The sequence below is a fragment of the Serinus canaria genome, chromosome 4 (genome assembly GCF_022539315.1).
Source record: "Serinus canaria isolate serCan28SL12 chromosome 4, serCan2020, whole genome shotgun sequence".
NCBI lineage: Eukaryota > Metazoa > Chordata > Aves > Passeriformes > Fringillidae > Serinus > Serinus canaria.
The window spans coordinates 42,794,434-42,811,297 of record NC_066317.1 but is presented as its reverse complement, the minus strand read 5'-3'; the positions used below and the strand labels follow the sequence as shown (position 1 = coordinate 42,811,297).

Sequence of the window (16,864 nt, the reverse complement as noted above, 5' to 3'; positions counted from 1 at the left end):
GGAAGTAGATACTGAAAGGCCCTTTGATGCACTGTGATGATGAATCAGTTTGGATGAGCAGTCAAAAATAATCTCACTCTAAATACTGACTCAGGGTGTAAGACTAGCTTCCTTTTTCCCTTTGTCCTTAGGTCTTCATTCAACTAGGCAGTTTATCTCTGTTACCCACATCAGTCACGCTGCTGAAAAAAATTACTTATGTGTGTAAGAAGGAGAAAAAAATCACATTCACTCTGACAGGAATAGCTTCACAGGGATGGGGGGGACTGTTCTTCAGCCTTTGTATTGCATACAGGCAAATGGTAACTCCTGGATTAACTTGAATGCCTTTTTTGGGGAAGATCTGCTGCCGGCTTCTGTGCCTTTCATCTTCTTGCATCTTGCAATCTGCTCCCTCATTTTATTATCACGACATTTTTCAAAGTGATCACCACCTTTTACCAGCCAGAATTCAGTGACCCCCCCCTTGCCTCACTTGATTAGTGTTTTGATTTTCACCTACAAAAGGGCTTTAGCTCAAGCCTGCTAATGCGGACTGTTCCTCTGCATCTTCCATTGTTATAATTAGCTCCCTTTTTTTTTGTTGCTGTACCATCTGACCACTCCATAAACACATTATATGAAGTCTTTAATTTGCTTTCTAAGGTCTGCTTCTCTTATCTGACTGGGAGAAGCAACCATCTCTGCTTTGAATGCAGGTGCATACAAGAGGTGTTTTGCTTGTTATCCAACAGTTCACAATTTCATTTGGTTCATTTTTCAAATTCATTGCTGGGGTATTTTCATTTAGAAAGGGATGTTTGGGTCAGAGGAATGAGACTGTTCACTTGAGCTTTTCCCGAACAGCTGAAGCCCATCAACAAAAAGATGTCTATTTTATATTGGTTTTTTTTCTTAGTGTTCCTTGAAAAGATGAGGAAGTGGAAAAATACTTGAAAAGAGGTTCCAAGTAGTTTTATTAGCACCTACCATGTTAATGAGGCCTCCAAGAGGAGGTTTTTTTAATTCTGAAAAAAAAAGGAAAAAAAAGAATTTTGTTGGTTTCCCTGCTTAAAAAAAGTCTCAGAAGACATCAAGTAGCTGATGCAAGAGTAGATCAACAGCAAGAATTGTGACAGTCATCAGAAAGAAGAAACACGATCCAATGTCTTTTAGTTTTTTGCTTGCTGATAAAGAGCAGATAGTGAGAAAATCATTTACAGGTCCCTTGAATGTAGTGAGACCTTTTGTTCAATGAAGGAAATTTGGAACAAGCTGATGAAAGTTCTGCAATTGCTTTTCCTGTGCACTTCAGGACCTTGATAGAAGTATTGATGAGTCCTGCTTAACCAAGGCAGTAATTTTATACTTGGATCACAACAGACTCCTTATTCTTCCTGAGATCACAATCTTTTTATTCTTTTACTTTGCAACTTCTACAGAAGAGGTCCTCATATCTTCTTTTCCTCTGCAGAATATTGAAAATCTCATGGGATGCTGTAAATAGAATAGCATAGATTTTAGCTTGCTTTCTCCTTTTATGGATACCTCGATTGCAAAACCCTGCATGGTTTTCAATGAGTGTATATACTCTGTTGTGTTTAGTGAATTTTCTGGACACATTTGTAGATTTTTCAGTGCTTTTCATCAAGACATGAGTCAGCCTAAACAAAATCAAATAACCATTCTTAATTTATTGCCTTCTTGACACCAAGAAGATGTCAAAATATGCTTTTAGCCCCTTGTTCCTTCAGTTTTGGGGAGCACCATTGCAAATAAAAGCCAGGAGTTGTATTGAAGTAAATTGCAGCACTGATCACAGTTTACTTTAAACAGATGGATAAAAATGTGTAAATAACCTGGTAGTACATTCTGTGCCAACTGCACATTTTAAAGTTTTGTACATAGTGTGCCAGAAAATAATGCTTTAGTACTTTCTTTCTCAAATAATTCCATACTCTTCTATTTTTTTCCTAATATTCAGTTTGTGTTTTCCTTACTATAATGTCAGACCAATAGAATAAGATTAATCTCATTAAATATAGCTCAAGTTATACAAATCTGATTAACTGCTATAGACACACACATAATTAATCTTTTTAAATAAAACTTTTAATATTTCATGAGCAGCTCTTGAATAATGGAAGAATTTCTGTAGAGCATTTGCTTAGCAGCTTACTTTCCAGTATATTGAATTTTCTGATTAAATCTAATAGTAGCCATTCCCTTTTGATCTGGCCTCTATTTTCTGCCAGCTGGCCAATATTACTGTTGTTGTTGCTAGCTCTTGTGTTGCTATTATGATGAAATTCTAAAGAGGTGACTATAGCAGCAATAACATTCAAATCTTCTCCATCTATTAAACAATCCTGTCAAGCAAACGAGCAGTGCTAACATTATATTCCGTTGAGTTCAGACCAAGTGTAGTTCTTTGCTTTTATGCCTTTATAGATTTTCACATAATTATTCTGGTAATTTTGTATAATTAACATTACTTCCTAGAAACAAGCAGAGAGAATGGATATGAAGTAATTGTAGAGATAGGTAGATAAAAACTTGACAGTTGATATTGTCAAACTGATAAATGAGAATTGAAGACTGAGTTTTCTCAGTCAAGTGCTTATTCTTTTTACTGTTATTGTGTCTGAAAAGGAATGAACCAGCTAATGTTATTCTATCAGAAATTTTTCAATTGGCAGTGATACAGTGGTGTATAGGATGATCTTCAGTTAAGTGTGTGAGGTAATCCTTTAACTTTGTATTGCTGCTGCTCCTTGTTTCACTCTTTTCCACGCCTTCAAGAGCTTCTATGAGGATGCCATAGAATGGTTTGCTATTTTCAGTGAGAATATGAAATTGTGCTTGGAGTCTCTTACAAAAAATGCAGTCTTTTGCAGAATAATACTTTAAATGTTACCCATTAATTCAAAATAGTTTCAAGATGCAAAATATGTGGAGATCAATGGGAACAAGAGACCTCTCAAATAGTGGGGTAATAAGTGGAGTATCTAAATTTCCCACAAGTACTGTTTCATCACAAGTCAAAGGTAGATAAAGAAGAATGGTGGCATCAAGATGAACTGATTTTCATCTTGTTCTTATATTAAAAATGGTTGAGCTTAAATATAGCAGGTTTAACAGAAAAGTACACTACAGATACTGCTTAAGATTTTTACAGCATTCCTTTGATGTTGTCTGACTGCCCTCTTCAGGATGACAATGAATGTTAGTCTGCTTAGTGATAATATCTGTTTCTAGAAGTAACCAATCTAATGCCTAAATTGCTTCTTTTCTTTTTTTAATTGCAAACTGCCCATTGAGTAAGGGTGTTAAGTAGTAAATTTTACCGAGTCAGGTAATAAGGGTGACAGTTGAGTTTTATTGTGCTTCATGTTATTTAATTCTTTGTGGGAATAAGAGATCATCAATTTCCATTTTAAGTCTTTGCATTCTATGATTTTTTTTTTTTTCATGTACAGCAGATTTCTTAATACTAGACAACTGTGCTGGAGTTTGTATGTAATATATTTCATGTCTAAGGTTGATCTCAGTTATGGAGAAATGGGGAAGGTCTTCTGCTATCTGTGATCCTGTAAATGTCTTCCCCTTCTTTGCTTTCTCTTATATATGTTTAGTGCAGAGTTTCTCTTGCAGCAAACAGATTTTTGCATTTACAGCTTTTAAATAGTGTTCTGCACCATGAAACACATAGAACTGTTTTTCTAGAAACACTGTTTTGAGAAAAGCTGCAGAACACATTTGTACTATTTCAGAATCTTATCGTATGCAAAGCTGAGTTTTCAAGTGGTAAAACACTGGTTTGGACTCTACAGTGGATGTGATTAAACAGAAAAATGGAAATTAGCAAAGGAGTCTGTCTAAATGAGAAAGTACTGCGAGCATTCCTTCATTTTGTTTTTTTTTCCTCTGAATTTTTGTTGGTATAGATTTGTCCTGTGGAATAACCTGTGCATTTATGGCACTGTGTGTTTAGAGGATGTCATTGCTAGTATTGTCCTGGAATTCCCTTTGTCTTTCCCTTCCTCTTAGTAAATTCAGAGCAAAGTTGTTTGTGTTCTCTTTGGTGTTTTTGGTGGATTTGTTGGTTGGTTGTTTTTTGTTTGTTGTTTGGTTATTTTATTTAGAAGGATATTTAGTAGCAAACCACCTTCTAGTGCTGATAGAAAAGATTGTATGTTGTATAAAATTATCGCATTTAAAACAACTTTTAGAGAAATAGTCTGGAGATTTTTATGCTGCTTACAAGCCTACTTTTTATTTCGTTTGGATCATTTCCCCAGTGCTGAGCAGTTTCTCTGGCTCTCCTATGGCTCTGCTATTTTAGGAACGTTTTGCTTTCACCGTTGTGTGTTATTTGTCCCCTGGTTTCACAATTCCTTATGTATAGCTGTTTCTAGCAAGTATATCCTGATAGCACACTCAAGGGCCACATAAGCATATCCTTGCATGGACCTGCCAGCAGATCTATTTGATACTTGCAATTCAGACCAGTCCTATTTACTGAAACTTTAAATATGAAAAACATTACTTTTTCTTAATATCATTTTGGGATTTCTCTTGTATAGTTTAATTTTACTCATTTCTAATTTTGGAGGTGACGAGTTTGAAACAGAAAGTTGCATAAGGAGCTAAAACTTTTTAGTTGATTGTATGTATGTTGAGAATGATTACTTAGCAAATGTAATTCATCTAACCATTGCAGCTAATTATAGGATATTTTTTGCAAGTGAATGGCATATGGATATACATTTCTTTCTTTTCCTTAACAGGCAAGCTAATGAGGAATATCAAGTGCTGGCTAATTCATGGCGCTATTCATCTGCTTTTTCAAACAAACTGTTTTTCACAATAGTGGATTATGATGAAGGGGCAGATGTTTTTCAGCAGGTAAATGTTGAATACTGTAAAGCATTGCTAATTTTTAGAACTACATGTCAATTTGGTAAATAATACAAGATAAATTATAAGTTTCTGTTTACAGGTGTGTACTCCTGTTTTGTATACAATTTCCTCCTGTTTAAAAACACAGCAGTTTCTGTGACATCAGTGCAAATAGAGTCTTCTAATAACCACTTCTAGCATTTTCCAAGTGTAGTTTATAGTCTATGTTTATAGATTGCAATATATATATATATATATATATACATACATATATATATATATATATAAATAAAAGAGCCTTTTAATTGCTTTCTGTAATACAATATTCTTCAGCTTCAGTAATATTTAGTCTGGAAATTCTTCAGGGAAAAGAGAAAAGACAGTTTTACATTTCATTTGTTGGCTATGAAAAGTAAAAGTTGGAGAATAGTTTAAGGTCTGCTCTGAAATTGAGAAGTCAAGGAAGAAGGCATCTCTTGAAAATGAATACTAAATACTGACATGCTTATCTACTTGTCCATTGATTGAAGCTAAATTGCAGATTAGAAGGAGTAAAACTTTGAAGTTATCTGTATATTTTAAAAACCTTTTGGTGAATTGTGTGCCTTAAAATGTTCAGGGAGAAAGATTAATATGTCTTTTATAAATACTTACTTTTAAAAGTTTATATAGTGTGTTTAATAAATATTTTTACTTTCAGTTGAAATCTTAGAATACATTGTTTAAAAAATAGTTATTAGTGGCTTAGGATTTTGCATTAAAAATTAAAGATTTTTTTGCTATAAACATTAAAAGCTTTATAACTATAGAATATATAGACTGGAGAACTTTATATATGTTGTAACCTGCATGGTTATAATAATACAAAATATTTTGTTTGATCTTGCCTTAAGCCAATCAACACATGTCAGATGAGTCCAGTTTAACTTATTCCTTGTGTAATAGGGCACAAATTCAGTTTATTTCAAATGGTATGCATTTAAAATCATGTTTACATTTAGACAAAATTAAGCATAAATATGTAAGGGGTTTTTTTAAGAGACAGAGTGTTAAGACTAAGTTATACTAATGACTATTCAGGTCATTAGTCATACTAATGACTTTCAAGGTGGATCTAAGGGAAATGCAGTTCTGACGTTACAGTTACGTGTGTAAAGTCATGTAATAGTGATAACAAAGCAAAAAAACCCCAGAAAGTAACGTGATTTTGATTTTTGCTGCTTTTGCCATGTTTATAGAGAAATGATAAAGCAGTGCCAGATCAGCTGCCTCCAAAATCTATACAATGTCTGAATTTTTATGAATCTTATATTTTATTTAACTATTTCCCAACATGTGTCTTAGCCTTTCTTGGAATATTTTTTATTTCCAAATTATTTCAGTAAAGAAGAGGGCTATTTTTTTTTTTGCTTAGATGAAAAATATTATAATAGTTGGTAATTTCTATTGATCAATTCGGCTTTGTACTTGAATCAATATAAAGTTTTGCTAATGTGGTGTGAACTTCATTTTTCAGGAATTAAAAAAAAACTTACTACTTTATTTAGAAAGCTCTATATTGCATCACCTTTAAGTATTACCCCAGATTTTGTTTATGTTAATTTTCATTTTTTCAAGTGCTTTATTGTATGATATTTCTGAGATGGTCTGAATACAGAGGAATTTTATATAGTGAAATTACATTTTCCTATACTACCTTGCAAAGCTGAAGTCAAAACTTCAAATAGCAAACTTTCTAATCAATTTTAAATATTTTTTAATATACTGTGAATAGTTTCACAGCACATGACTTAACATCAGCACATGAATTAACAGTAACTCTAGGGCAAGTTATGTAGTTTAAGCTAGTTATCCAGTTGTTTTTGGATTCCAAAAAAGCCTAATCTCTAGTGGTTAGTCTCTTGTAGCCAAACAATGCCAAGCTACTTTGCTCCCTTAGAATTATAAGTTAATACACTTTAATAGATTGGTTGGGTGCCTGGTCTATGTTTTACCAATTACAGGAAAGGTCTTACAGTGTGTGAGAACTTTAAAGCATAAGATACTCATATAGAACAGCTTGTGGGTGAAACATTCTAAATAATTAAACATCCTGAAGAATCTACTGGAAGGAATATTGTGAGTGCTCTTTTTGGAGGATTGTATATGAGAATATTTTAAAAAATGTAATGTATGGAGGTAAGGGATATTTTTGTGCTAATTAGATTTGTGTTATTGAGGTTATTGTAGTATATTTTGAGGATAAGGTTACTTATTTTTTTTCCTGCTCTTTTTCCTGGTTTTGTAGCTGAATATGAACTCTGCTCCGACTTTCATGCATTTTCCTCCGAAGGGTAAACCCAAAAGAGCTGACACATTTGACCTGCAGAGAATCGGATTTGCAGCTGAACAGCTAGCTAAATGGATAGCTGACAGAACAGATGTTCATGTAAGTCTTTCAGCAATTTTAAAAGGGGAAGGTAAATGTATCTTTGTGGTTTGAGACAGGTTGATGATAAATTCCATCTTTCCTTAATAACTTTCTTTGTCAAGTGAGGGTTCTACAACACATTAAAAAAATAACATTTTATGTACTTGTGAGAACTTCTGCAGATTAGATTCCATTCTTGCTTTGTTATAATCTAATTCTGGATAAAAACAAGCGGTCATAATTAGTTGTTAATAAATAAAATGTGCTTTACAAAACTCTGTACAAAACACTTAGATTCGAATGTAGCTGCTTTTAGTTCAGACACAACCTGCAAATCTTTTGAAGAAATAATGCTTCAGAGTGGCAAATAAATAATGTTTCACAGTTCCAAATTAAACAAGAAGATGTTTCATAGTATGTGCTCATAAAGAAAGTACTTTTTTTCCTTTTTAATGTATATTTAGGGACTAGTCTTGCTGACTCTGAAACGAGATTTCAGCTCCATTATGTTTGGTGTTCCACATGGAAGATGATCTGTTTGTAAGCATTTATTACAATCTATATTTGCATTTTTCCTTTCAGATTAGAGTGTTCAGGCCTCCTAACTATTCTGGTACAATTGCACTGGCTCTTCTGGTATCTCTTGTTGGTGGCTTGTTATATCTGCGAAGAAATAATCTTGAGTTCATCTATAACAAAACTGGCTGGGCCATGGCAGCTCTGGTATGCAGATTTTCCTTACTAATATGCTTTTTATTAATTTCTTATCTTAGCATATATTTTTTCATTATTTACAGGGTAAATTAAAAACCATTGCATTAGTACATTGTTCAGAATGATACTGTCAGAAAAAGATTCATAATCCAGATTTTGGGTCTAATTCTCATAAGTGTGTATCAGTTACTTTGAGTGACTCACTGAAAATTAGCAAATTCTCTGGGAGCTGCAGTTTTTAATCAGAACTTTAGTATGAAAATATTTCCAATAATGTTTACTAATGTTTATGGCTATGGTTCAACTTGGCCTTTTTTGATAAAATCCAAAATGGTAATCTTTAGCATAGATATTGATGTCAGACCATATCACTTCAGAGTAATGAAAGTTTGAGGAAAATAAACTAAAGGCTTATCTGTTTCTAAGACAGTGATAAAAGATCTGAGAAAGAAAAAGAGGGAATTGTTTCCAAAACTGGTTTCAATAGTACTGACCTTAACATTCTACTGTTAACCTAAGTAAGTAAAGGATGATCTTAGTGTTAGCTCTGAGGAAAGTCTAGATCTAGCCAAAATCCAAGTGTTTTGGAAATATTAGTCAACTAAATCCTCAAAACCATAACTAATGAATGAAGCTTGAATTTGTTTAATAGTGTATTGCACTGTGTTTATTTACATGGTGGTTTTCAAATAACTGAGTAGACTGATGAAAGATGTGGGATGTGCAACTTAGTCAGCTGTCACAGTTTTTATCTTGTTATAGTGCCAAGCACTCATTTCTCTGACATCGTTGTGACTGACAGAAGAGGAAAAATCTGAGGAGAAGCATCAAAGGCTTAATTTTCAGGGACATGGCAACAGAAGCATGGATTTCAACACTAGAATAGTGTCTGTAATTATTGAGTCCAATCCAGTATATTACTGTACTAGTAGTTATGTCAGTGGAGAACACTACTTTTTAGGAATTCATCCACATGTGTTTTGCAATATAAAAAAAGCTTTTATTCTTTTGCCATTTAAATGATTATTTATTCCTATGATCATTTGAAAGACTTTTCCTCAACTTTTATCAATGTGAATTAACCTTTCTTGAAAGGACTTGGTTAGGATTTTATATGGAACATGAGTTTTGTTTCTACATCAGCATTTATGTTTTATTTTCCTATCTAGGCTCCCTTTCCCAAGAAAGCTTGCACCAGCTGGTCTTTGAGGTCTTTCAGCCTGGGCTATTTTATAGTTCTTTGTGTGTTAGTTCTGCTAGACTTAGCTTATCCTAAAACTGGTTTTTCCTTTTCTATATCATATTATTGGTTTGTTATTCTGCTCTGATTCAAAAATGTGAGAAGATGTCTTCTTTTTGTGGTACTGTCACCTGATGGCCCTTTGGCAGGCTTTATCTCATAAAGGTCAGAAACTAATTACCTAATATCTGGTAAGTTCTAATTTGTAGGTCTAGATTATTAATAAGATTTTAAGGAAAGCCCTTTGTTCTGTATTCTTTAATATATGATATTAATCTTGAATAATGGCTACTGATAATGCTGTTTTTTCTCATGTGCTGTCATAGATTTTCCTACTAGAGTAGGAAAATATCTTTATTTAAGCAGTTTATTAATCAACACCATACATTGAGGAAGGAATACAGAACAAGTTTTCAAATAAACCACTACTAAGACTAGATTTCAAGTAGAATGAACTTTCTTTGCTTTTGATCTAGAAAGCTAGGATCTGAATGTCTTCTCTGTTCCAGGATGTTGTGTGGAACATACCCAGATCTAGCGCAGAGTTCTGACATGTCTCTCCCAAAGTGTTTCGTATTCAGTTCCATATATTTTTCTAGGTTACCCTTATTTTTCAATGATAATACTTTCTAAAGATGCTTTACCACCAGTTAATCTCACATTTGATATGTATCAGTCTTTTTTTTAATTCCTAATCTTTAGCAAAAACCTGACTAAAGCCATAATTATCACAAGAAAATAGGTACTTGTGTAAAAAAATCAAATAAAGATATGTAATCAATGGTATTTCTTTTGGTTAGCCATGCAGCCTATCTCTGGAGACAGCAATTTCATCTCAATTTCATACCTCAGACTTTCCAGATGAAAAGTTTGTTTCAATGTTTTGTGGAATTGTTTTTTTTTTTGTCTTGCAGAGGTTAAAAATTAGTTCTTCAAATAGTAGAATCATTCTACTACAAGCTGCAACAAATAGTTGAAGATGTAATTAAATTGAGAAAATGAACACAGTAATTTTTTCTCAGAATGTTTGCTATTCTCTTTAGCAGAAGCTCAAGAGTTTCCATCTGAACACTCTTAATTGCTGTGTAGAAAATCAATAATGACACTCAGCTGAACTCCCGAGGACAGATCCAAATGTAATCAAATATTTTAAGAAATGTAATAATGTCATTCAGTAATTGTCATCCTGCTGATTGTATAGACAAGCAAGTAACTAAAATGACCTAACTAAAATGTCCTATATTGTTGCTAATACTTTTCCCTGTAAAATTTTGTTTACTTGAAAAATTATTAGCACTTTAAGGATGCTTTAGGAAGTGGTCTTATATCTAAAAGTATGTTGTAATTATGGCATTGAGCCAATGCTTTACTATTTTAATTGTTATTGTTCTGACTTCACAATGTAGTAAAAGCCTCATATCCTGTAATGTGATGGTTTAGCAAAGATCATACATTTACCAGAAGTCCTTTTGGTTTTATTCAGACCTGCAGAGACGTACAAGTTAATTTTATAACTTCTTTTTGGTGGAATCAGCAGGGACTCCAGATTGCAGACTTTTGGACAGAGAACCTTAGTTAATGACTAAAATTTGTTGTGATTCATAGAAGAAAATGGGCAGTCACTAATGTAATACATATAAATATTATATTATTATTGTGTAAGGTAAATGGATGGTGTCACTCTGCCTGATTGAATGATCTAAAAATTAGAAGATAATTCTCAGCATAAAGGGTCTGTACTGTTTTGACAGAGGATCCCAGAAATATTAATTTGATAACTTCATTGATATAAAAATGTTGTGTCTCATAGGCAGTATTTCCAGTAGTGTTTTAGAAGAATATTTAGGAATGCAGTTTTTAATGATGCATCCAGTAGTTTTGATAGACTTGTAGAAGCAAGACCACAGGTTTCATCTCACGCATTGATTCCAGTGCCAGTTCACACAAGACCATTAAATTGGATTTGCCCTCAGTATTAGATTGCACCACAACAATATTTGTGGTTTCATCCCCTCATTGAAGCACTGCAGGCTCTTGTAGTATCTTGTATGCCTTAGGCATTTTCACTTGAAGCATTACCCAGTAGAGTTTTAGGATGGCAAATCAGGATGACTTGAGTCCCAGTACGTATTATCCCAAAAGATGTCTTTTGAAATCACATGTAAAATTTATCCCCTAGTTTATTTTGTGCTTTAATTCAAATTTTGCTATTCATCTATGGATAATTTTCCCTCTGACATGCCAACACAAAGATGACAAAGGACTTCAGTCCTTAGATATTTGCAGACTGTCCTTTTATGCTGGTAACAAGAAGCAATTCAAACTCTTCAGGACTCTTTATTTCTTAAGCTGAGTGAAGGAAAGGTCAGATGGTATAAACTAAGCAAGGTTCTAACAGTTTAGATAAGAAATTGCTTCATTTTAGACAACAGTATGTGTGCTGAGAGTTTTCTTTACCAGTATTGTTTTCTGCATGTAATTTTCAGTTTTACTTTATGCCTCTATTTCAGATTTGCCTATATACCTGTGGAATCTAAGAAGACAAAATCTGTACTAAAATTAGAAGGCAGCTGCCTAGGATGTAATTCTCTTGGGCAAAATATGACAGGTCACTTGAATGAGGAGACAAAGTGTGTGTTCACTGTTCTCATAACAGTTAATGGGTATCAGAAACGTGTGCTGTGTGGATACACTCCCCACATTCCCCAGTACTTGCACCACATAGTACATTGATCAGCAGTTATTGGTCCAAAGAAGCTTGGAGGGTCTTATGGCTACTAGTGACTTTTTCACCCCTTTCTGGAAATGAGGATAAAAAATTTATGTGTTTTATTCAAAGATAAACAGAAAAACAAAAGTTTCTCTGTGTGACTAGGTAGGCATCCAAAATAACATCAATAAATTCTGATTATTAACTATTTTTGTTCCTATAGTTTGAGGTTTTAGAGATGTAAAATTTAAAGATACATTTCTCTTAGCTTTTGCTTTGTATTCTGTTCTTTAATTGTATATCTCTTATTGGAGAATTTGAAGAGTGATGGAGTTAGAAATGGAGTACAGATCTCATAGCATAAGAGCCCTCATTGAGTGCAAAAGCAATGCTAAACTGTACAAGAAAGGATTACATTTCTTTAAAACAGTAATTCTGAAATTGTTAGAATTTACATATACAGAGCAGTATATAAATAAAGTGTAGAACTAGCTGTCATGTGTCCACTTTTTATTGAACCTGTGCTTGAATTTAACTATATTCATAAATGAATGTAAAATTTAATTATTTTTCTTACATTACAAAGTTTCCCATGTTCTTGGGTCTAAACTTGCGAAGAAATGTCATTATTGGTTTTGTATACTATCTGCTAATAGGAAGCTTCTCTTCAAAAGTCACACTAAATGACTTTTTAAGTCTCCAGCAGTTTTGTTTGATGAACTAGCAGACAGTGTTAGTAAAACTAAGGATGGAAGCCATCAAGGAAATATCACTTGTAATTTGTTAGCAAGGTCCTGCAGCAGATCCATCTCCCCATGGAGTGTACTTGCCTAGAACACCAGTGTTTGGCTCCAGAGCCAAATACTCTGCTTGCTTTTATCATTTAGATGCAAAATAAGCTACCTAAATCTGGAAGCTCTTAAAATAGCTCAAACCCTGAAAAATACCCTGAACTCCAGTGATAAATTAGGAGGCATGCATCAGTGAGTGGTGTTCTTGGGGTCTGACAAGGAGAAAGAAAGAGCAGATGGAGGAAAGGTGTGTCTGTATTCTTCCTCTCTGTGGAACTGCTGAAATACAGACTCTGCTCTGTGGAAAAGTGGCATTGTCATCAGAGATAAGTGCTCAACTTGAATCTTCTCCTTTGCTCCAGTTTTCATCATTTGAACTTTGACAAGATCGAAGAAAATGACAGAAAAGCGCAATTTCTCTGCATAAGAGAGTAAATATGAGCAAGTTGATAATTTGTACGAATTAATTTGGCAAAGTTGCTAACTGAGAAAAATCAACTCACAGTAATGGTTTGGAACTATTTGGATCCCAAAGTATAGGATCCTATGGAAACTATGCCATTTGTGATGGTAAACATTGTATATCAGTGTGAATTACAGATGCACACATCTGTTCTACAAATAATGGTGTGTATTTTACAAACAGTAAAGTCTGTAGTTTCCAATGTTGGGTTTTTTTTTTACACAGATGATTGTAATTGGAGAGTATAGAGCACAGCAAAATGAGCTTTAATGCCAAGCACTATATGTAGCATACTAAATTCTTGCTTAAGGAATATGATGAAAATGCCCTGTTCTTAGGATACTTAAAATTAGATGAAGATTGGAAAAGGACAAGTAAGAACCTGGAAAATGTATTTTGGCTGATGAAAAAGTAATTTAAAAAAACACCATAAAAGGAACATGATGGAAGGAAATCATTGCAGATCCAGTGTGTGGTAGACCAAATTAGTTTTTATAGTCACTAGCAGTCTGAACTGAAAGAATATGAAAGATGCCTTCAGGTTAAATAACCATATTGTTGAGTCCTTGCTTTTCAGTTATGTTTTTACTTGACATTTTCCTCTCCCCACTATTGTGTCTCCTAGTAACTTCTTTTGCTAGATACTGTACTGTCTCAGTGTGGTATTTAAAGCATGAAAAGTCTTCAGTAATTTGGGAGATTTATAATTTATGAAATATATGATTGTATATAAAATGGGATAGAGTCTTTTTGATCTTTCCATGTGGAAGCAGATTTGGCCCTAGAGAATATAAATTACAAATAGTAATTTAAAAATAGAAAAATTACTTCTCATGGAATGCACACTTTCAGAGGGGCACAGTTTGTGTACTCTATACATCTGTTATCTTTCAATGTTTGACTTTTCACCTAATTTTTTGCCTTCTTAAATGTTTCACCTCACTTTTGATACTTTCAATTTTCTACACTTTGGTTCTTTCACATCAGCCATTATGTGAGTCATCACCAAAATAGCAGTATAAATTTCTCTGCTAAAACAATCTGCAAGGTATAGAAATAAATGTTACTCTTCTCCCAGTAATGTCACTGTATACTCTTTAAATTTTGTTGCATGTTATTATTAAAAACAAAATCTATTTGCTAGCAATCACTATCAGTATGTCTTCATCTGCCATGTTAGTTTTTATGCTGTTACAGTCTTAATCCTGTTAAAAGCAAAATGAAACACATTTTATATTAAAATTAGAAACCTTTTCTTATTTTAATTAAAATTATAACACTACAGCAAAGCAGCAATTAAAATGTATTTGAAAATATATCTTTTATTTCTATTACAAGAGAAATCTCATTAAAACACCACAATTAAATCATTCTGCATGCATTTCTTGGTATCTTTGCATTTCTCTTATGTCATTGTTACTCTTCCACTGCTTCTCTCTGGATCTGCAGATCATTCTTTTGCTTTGGGGTGATGTGGTATTAAGATGAGTTGTCAGCATTCCATGGTCTTTGCTGGGAGGAGTATGATGCTGCTGCTTTCTTCCTCCTTGGCTTAGGGTCCATTAGGGGCTATTTCATTCTTTGTGCTTCTTCACTGATCTGCAGCAAAATTTTACATCAGAATTTACAGGGTAAATTGAGGTGATTTAAAAATGTTGTATGCTTCTCCTTTGTTTTCTTTGTTAGCACTAAAAATGTTTTCTACATGCTCCCATATCTGTGTTTCTTTATTCACTATTCTAATATTTATAGGGTTGGGATCTCCAGTGTAATCCTGTGCATCATTTCTTGTCATTCCATACTGACACATTGTAGCCTATGTTTACACTTTGGCTGTCTCTGCTGTCATCTCATCACTACTGTAATACATCAATATGTTGGTCCTATCTATTTCATCCTAAACAGAATGGGGGGGGGGGGGGAAATAATATTCCAGTGTAATGTAAACTATGTATGGTCACCTGGTCTTTGGAAAAATTGCTGTTTTAACTAAATAGGTAAACCCTCCCCTCCCCCAACAACTACCAAACAGCAACAGCAAAAAAACCCAAAAAAACAACCAAACAAAAAAAACCACCTAAACCCCAAATGAAAACAAAACCCAAAGCCAGGAAAGCCAAGACAGATTTGATTAAAGTTTGACAAGATTCCATAGTAAGACCTTGTTCTTATTTCTATAGGTAGCAATGCTGCATTTACAAAGATACAGAGCTACACTAGCTTATATTTACTTCACAAACATGTTACAAAATGCTTTTTAAAGAATACACTCCAAAGGGTTTTAGGTAAACCCTGGTTTAGTCAGTCACTGTGGTACAAATTTTTACATTCATGATCCATCTGCCATAGCTTTATGACTTTATGATGCTTTTTGGACTATTGATGTACAGTAAAAATGAGCATGTACTGAACTTAAAATATAGCTTTTCTAAAGATTATCTGCACTGATAAAACAAAAAGCATATTTAGATGATACGTGTTTCCTATTTCTCTCACTTGATAATCCAAAATACTATACTTTCTTCTTTAAAATAGTCTTAATGACTCTTGGTACCACTGGTGTTTTTCACAGACATTCTACAGTATGATCTGCAAGCATTAAGGTCTGTTTTTACAGTTGTCACACATCCCTAACCGAACTTCACACTTTTTTTTATTGGGAATTTTCAACCTTTCCAGCAAGTCAACCATTGCTATTTCTCATAGCTAAAATGAATTATAACCATATAGGACACATAATGAGAATTCCATAAAATAGGATAGTTGTTCTTTTTTTTTTAATAACTGGCTTTTTTCTAGTACTTAATTTATAATTTCAGACATGTGAAAAGAAAAAGGTAAAATAAACATTTGTTTAAGATTTAGAAGCAAAAATATTTTCATGGAAGGTGGTATAAATCAAGTACTAGTTTCCACAACATTTGCAATGAGTGCCTTCTATTGCTGCCTTCTACTGCTGCAAGTACTTGTTGTCATGTAGATATGTAAATGTGGCATATAAATTTAGGATTATTTCAAGTGAGATTTGGAAAATCTGGCTTGAGCTAACTCATTTTCAGAATGGTAGAAGTCATTAAAAATTTTGTGAAAGTAATGCATCTGAAGATACTATCCTAAAATTCAAATAGGGCTAGATGCTGTGTCTGGTTAGTTAAATAAAATTACATATTTAAGGAAGAGTGACCAGCAGAATGGTTTTCTGTTCAGTCCTTCACAGTAAATTAATTTTTCTTTTTTTTTTCTTTTTTTCTAGTGCGTTGTATTTGCTATGACATCTGGTCAGATGTGGAATCACATCCGTGGACCACCATATGCACATAAAAACCCTCAGAATGGCCAAGTGGTGAGTTGGGTATTTTAATTTTATTTTGATGGGAAAGGATCTGTAAACAGTCACTTGCTACAGTGAGCCTACCATTGCGAATAATTGCAGGTCCATAGGTCTATCTGCAAGTCTGTCAGAGTCTTAAATCTAGTTGCAAGCAGAGTCTGTTTTGGAATTTCAGATCTTTCCACCATCTCTGATTTGAGCAATGAAATGAGTGGTTGTGCTGTTCAAACGTCTCTCTCTGCAGCTCCTAGCTGTAGTGAATGTGTTAAAAATTGTTCCATACCACACAATTCCCACTGCCCAAAGGCAAATGTAGATGTGTCT

General features: G+C 33.6%; 1 protein-coding gene across 1 annotated transcript in view; it reads left to right on the top strand.

Annotated features, from left to right (window-relative positions):
* The window catches only part of TUSC3 (tumor suppressor candidate 3), a 107,152-nt gene that overhangs the window by 41,331 nt on the left and 48,957 nt on the right, over nt 1-16,864 (top strand). Inside the window, exons 3-6 of the mRNA XM_018926425.3 lie at nt 4,770-4,887; nt 7,169-7,309; nt 7,874-8,014; nt 16,463-16,552. Of these exons, the coding sequence (XP_018781970.2) occupies nt 4,770-4,887; nt 7,169-7,309; nt 7,874-8,014; nt 16,463-16,552 (490 nt within the window). The remainder of the gene's footprint in view (nt 1-4,769; nt 4,888-7,168; nt 7,310-7,873; nt 8,015-16,462; nt 16,553-16,864) is intronic.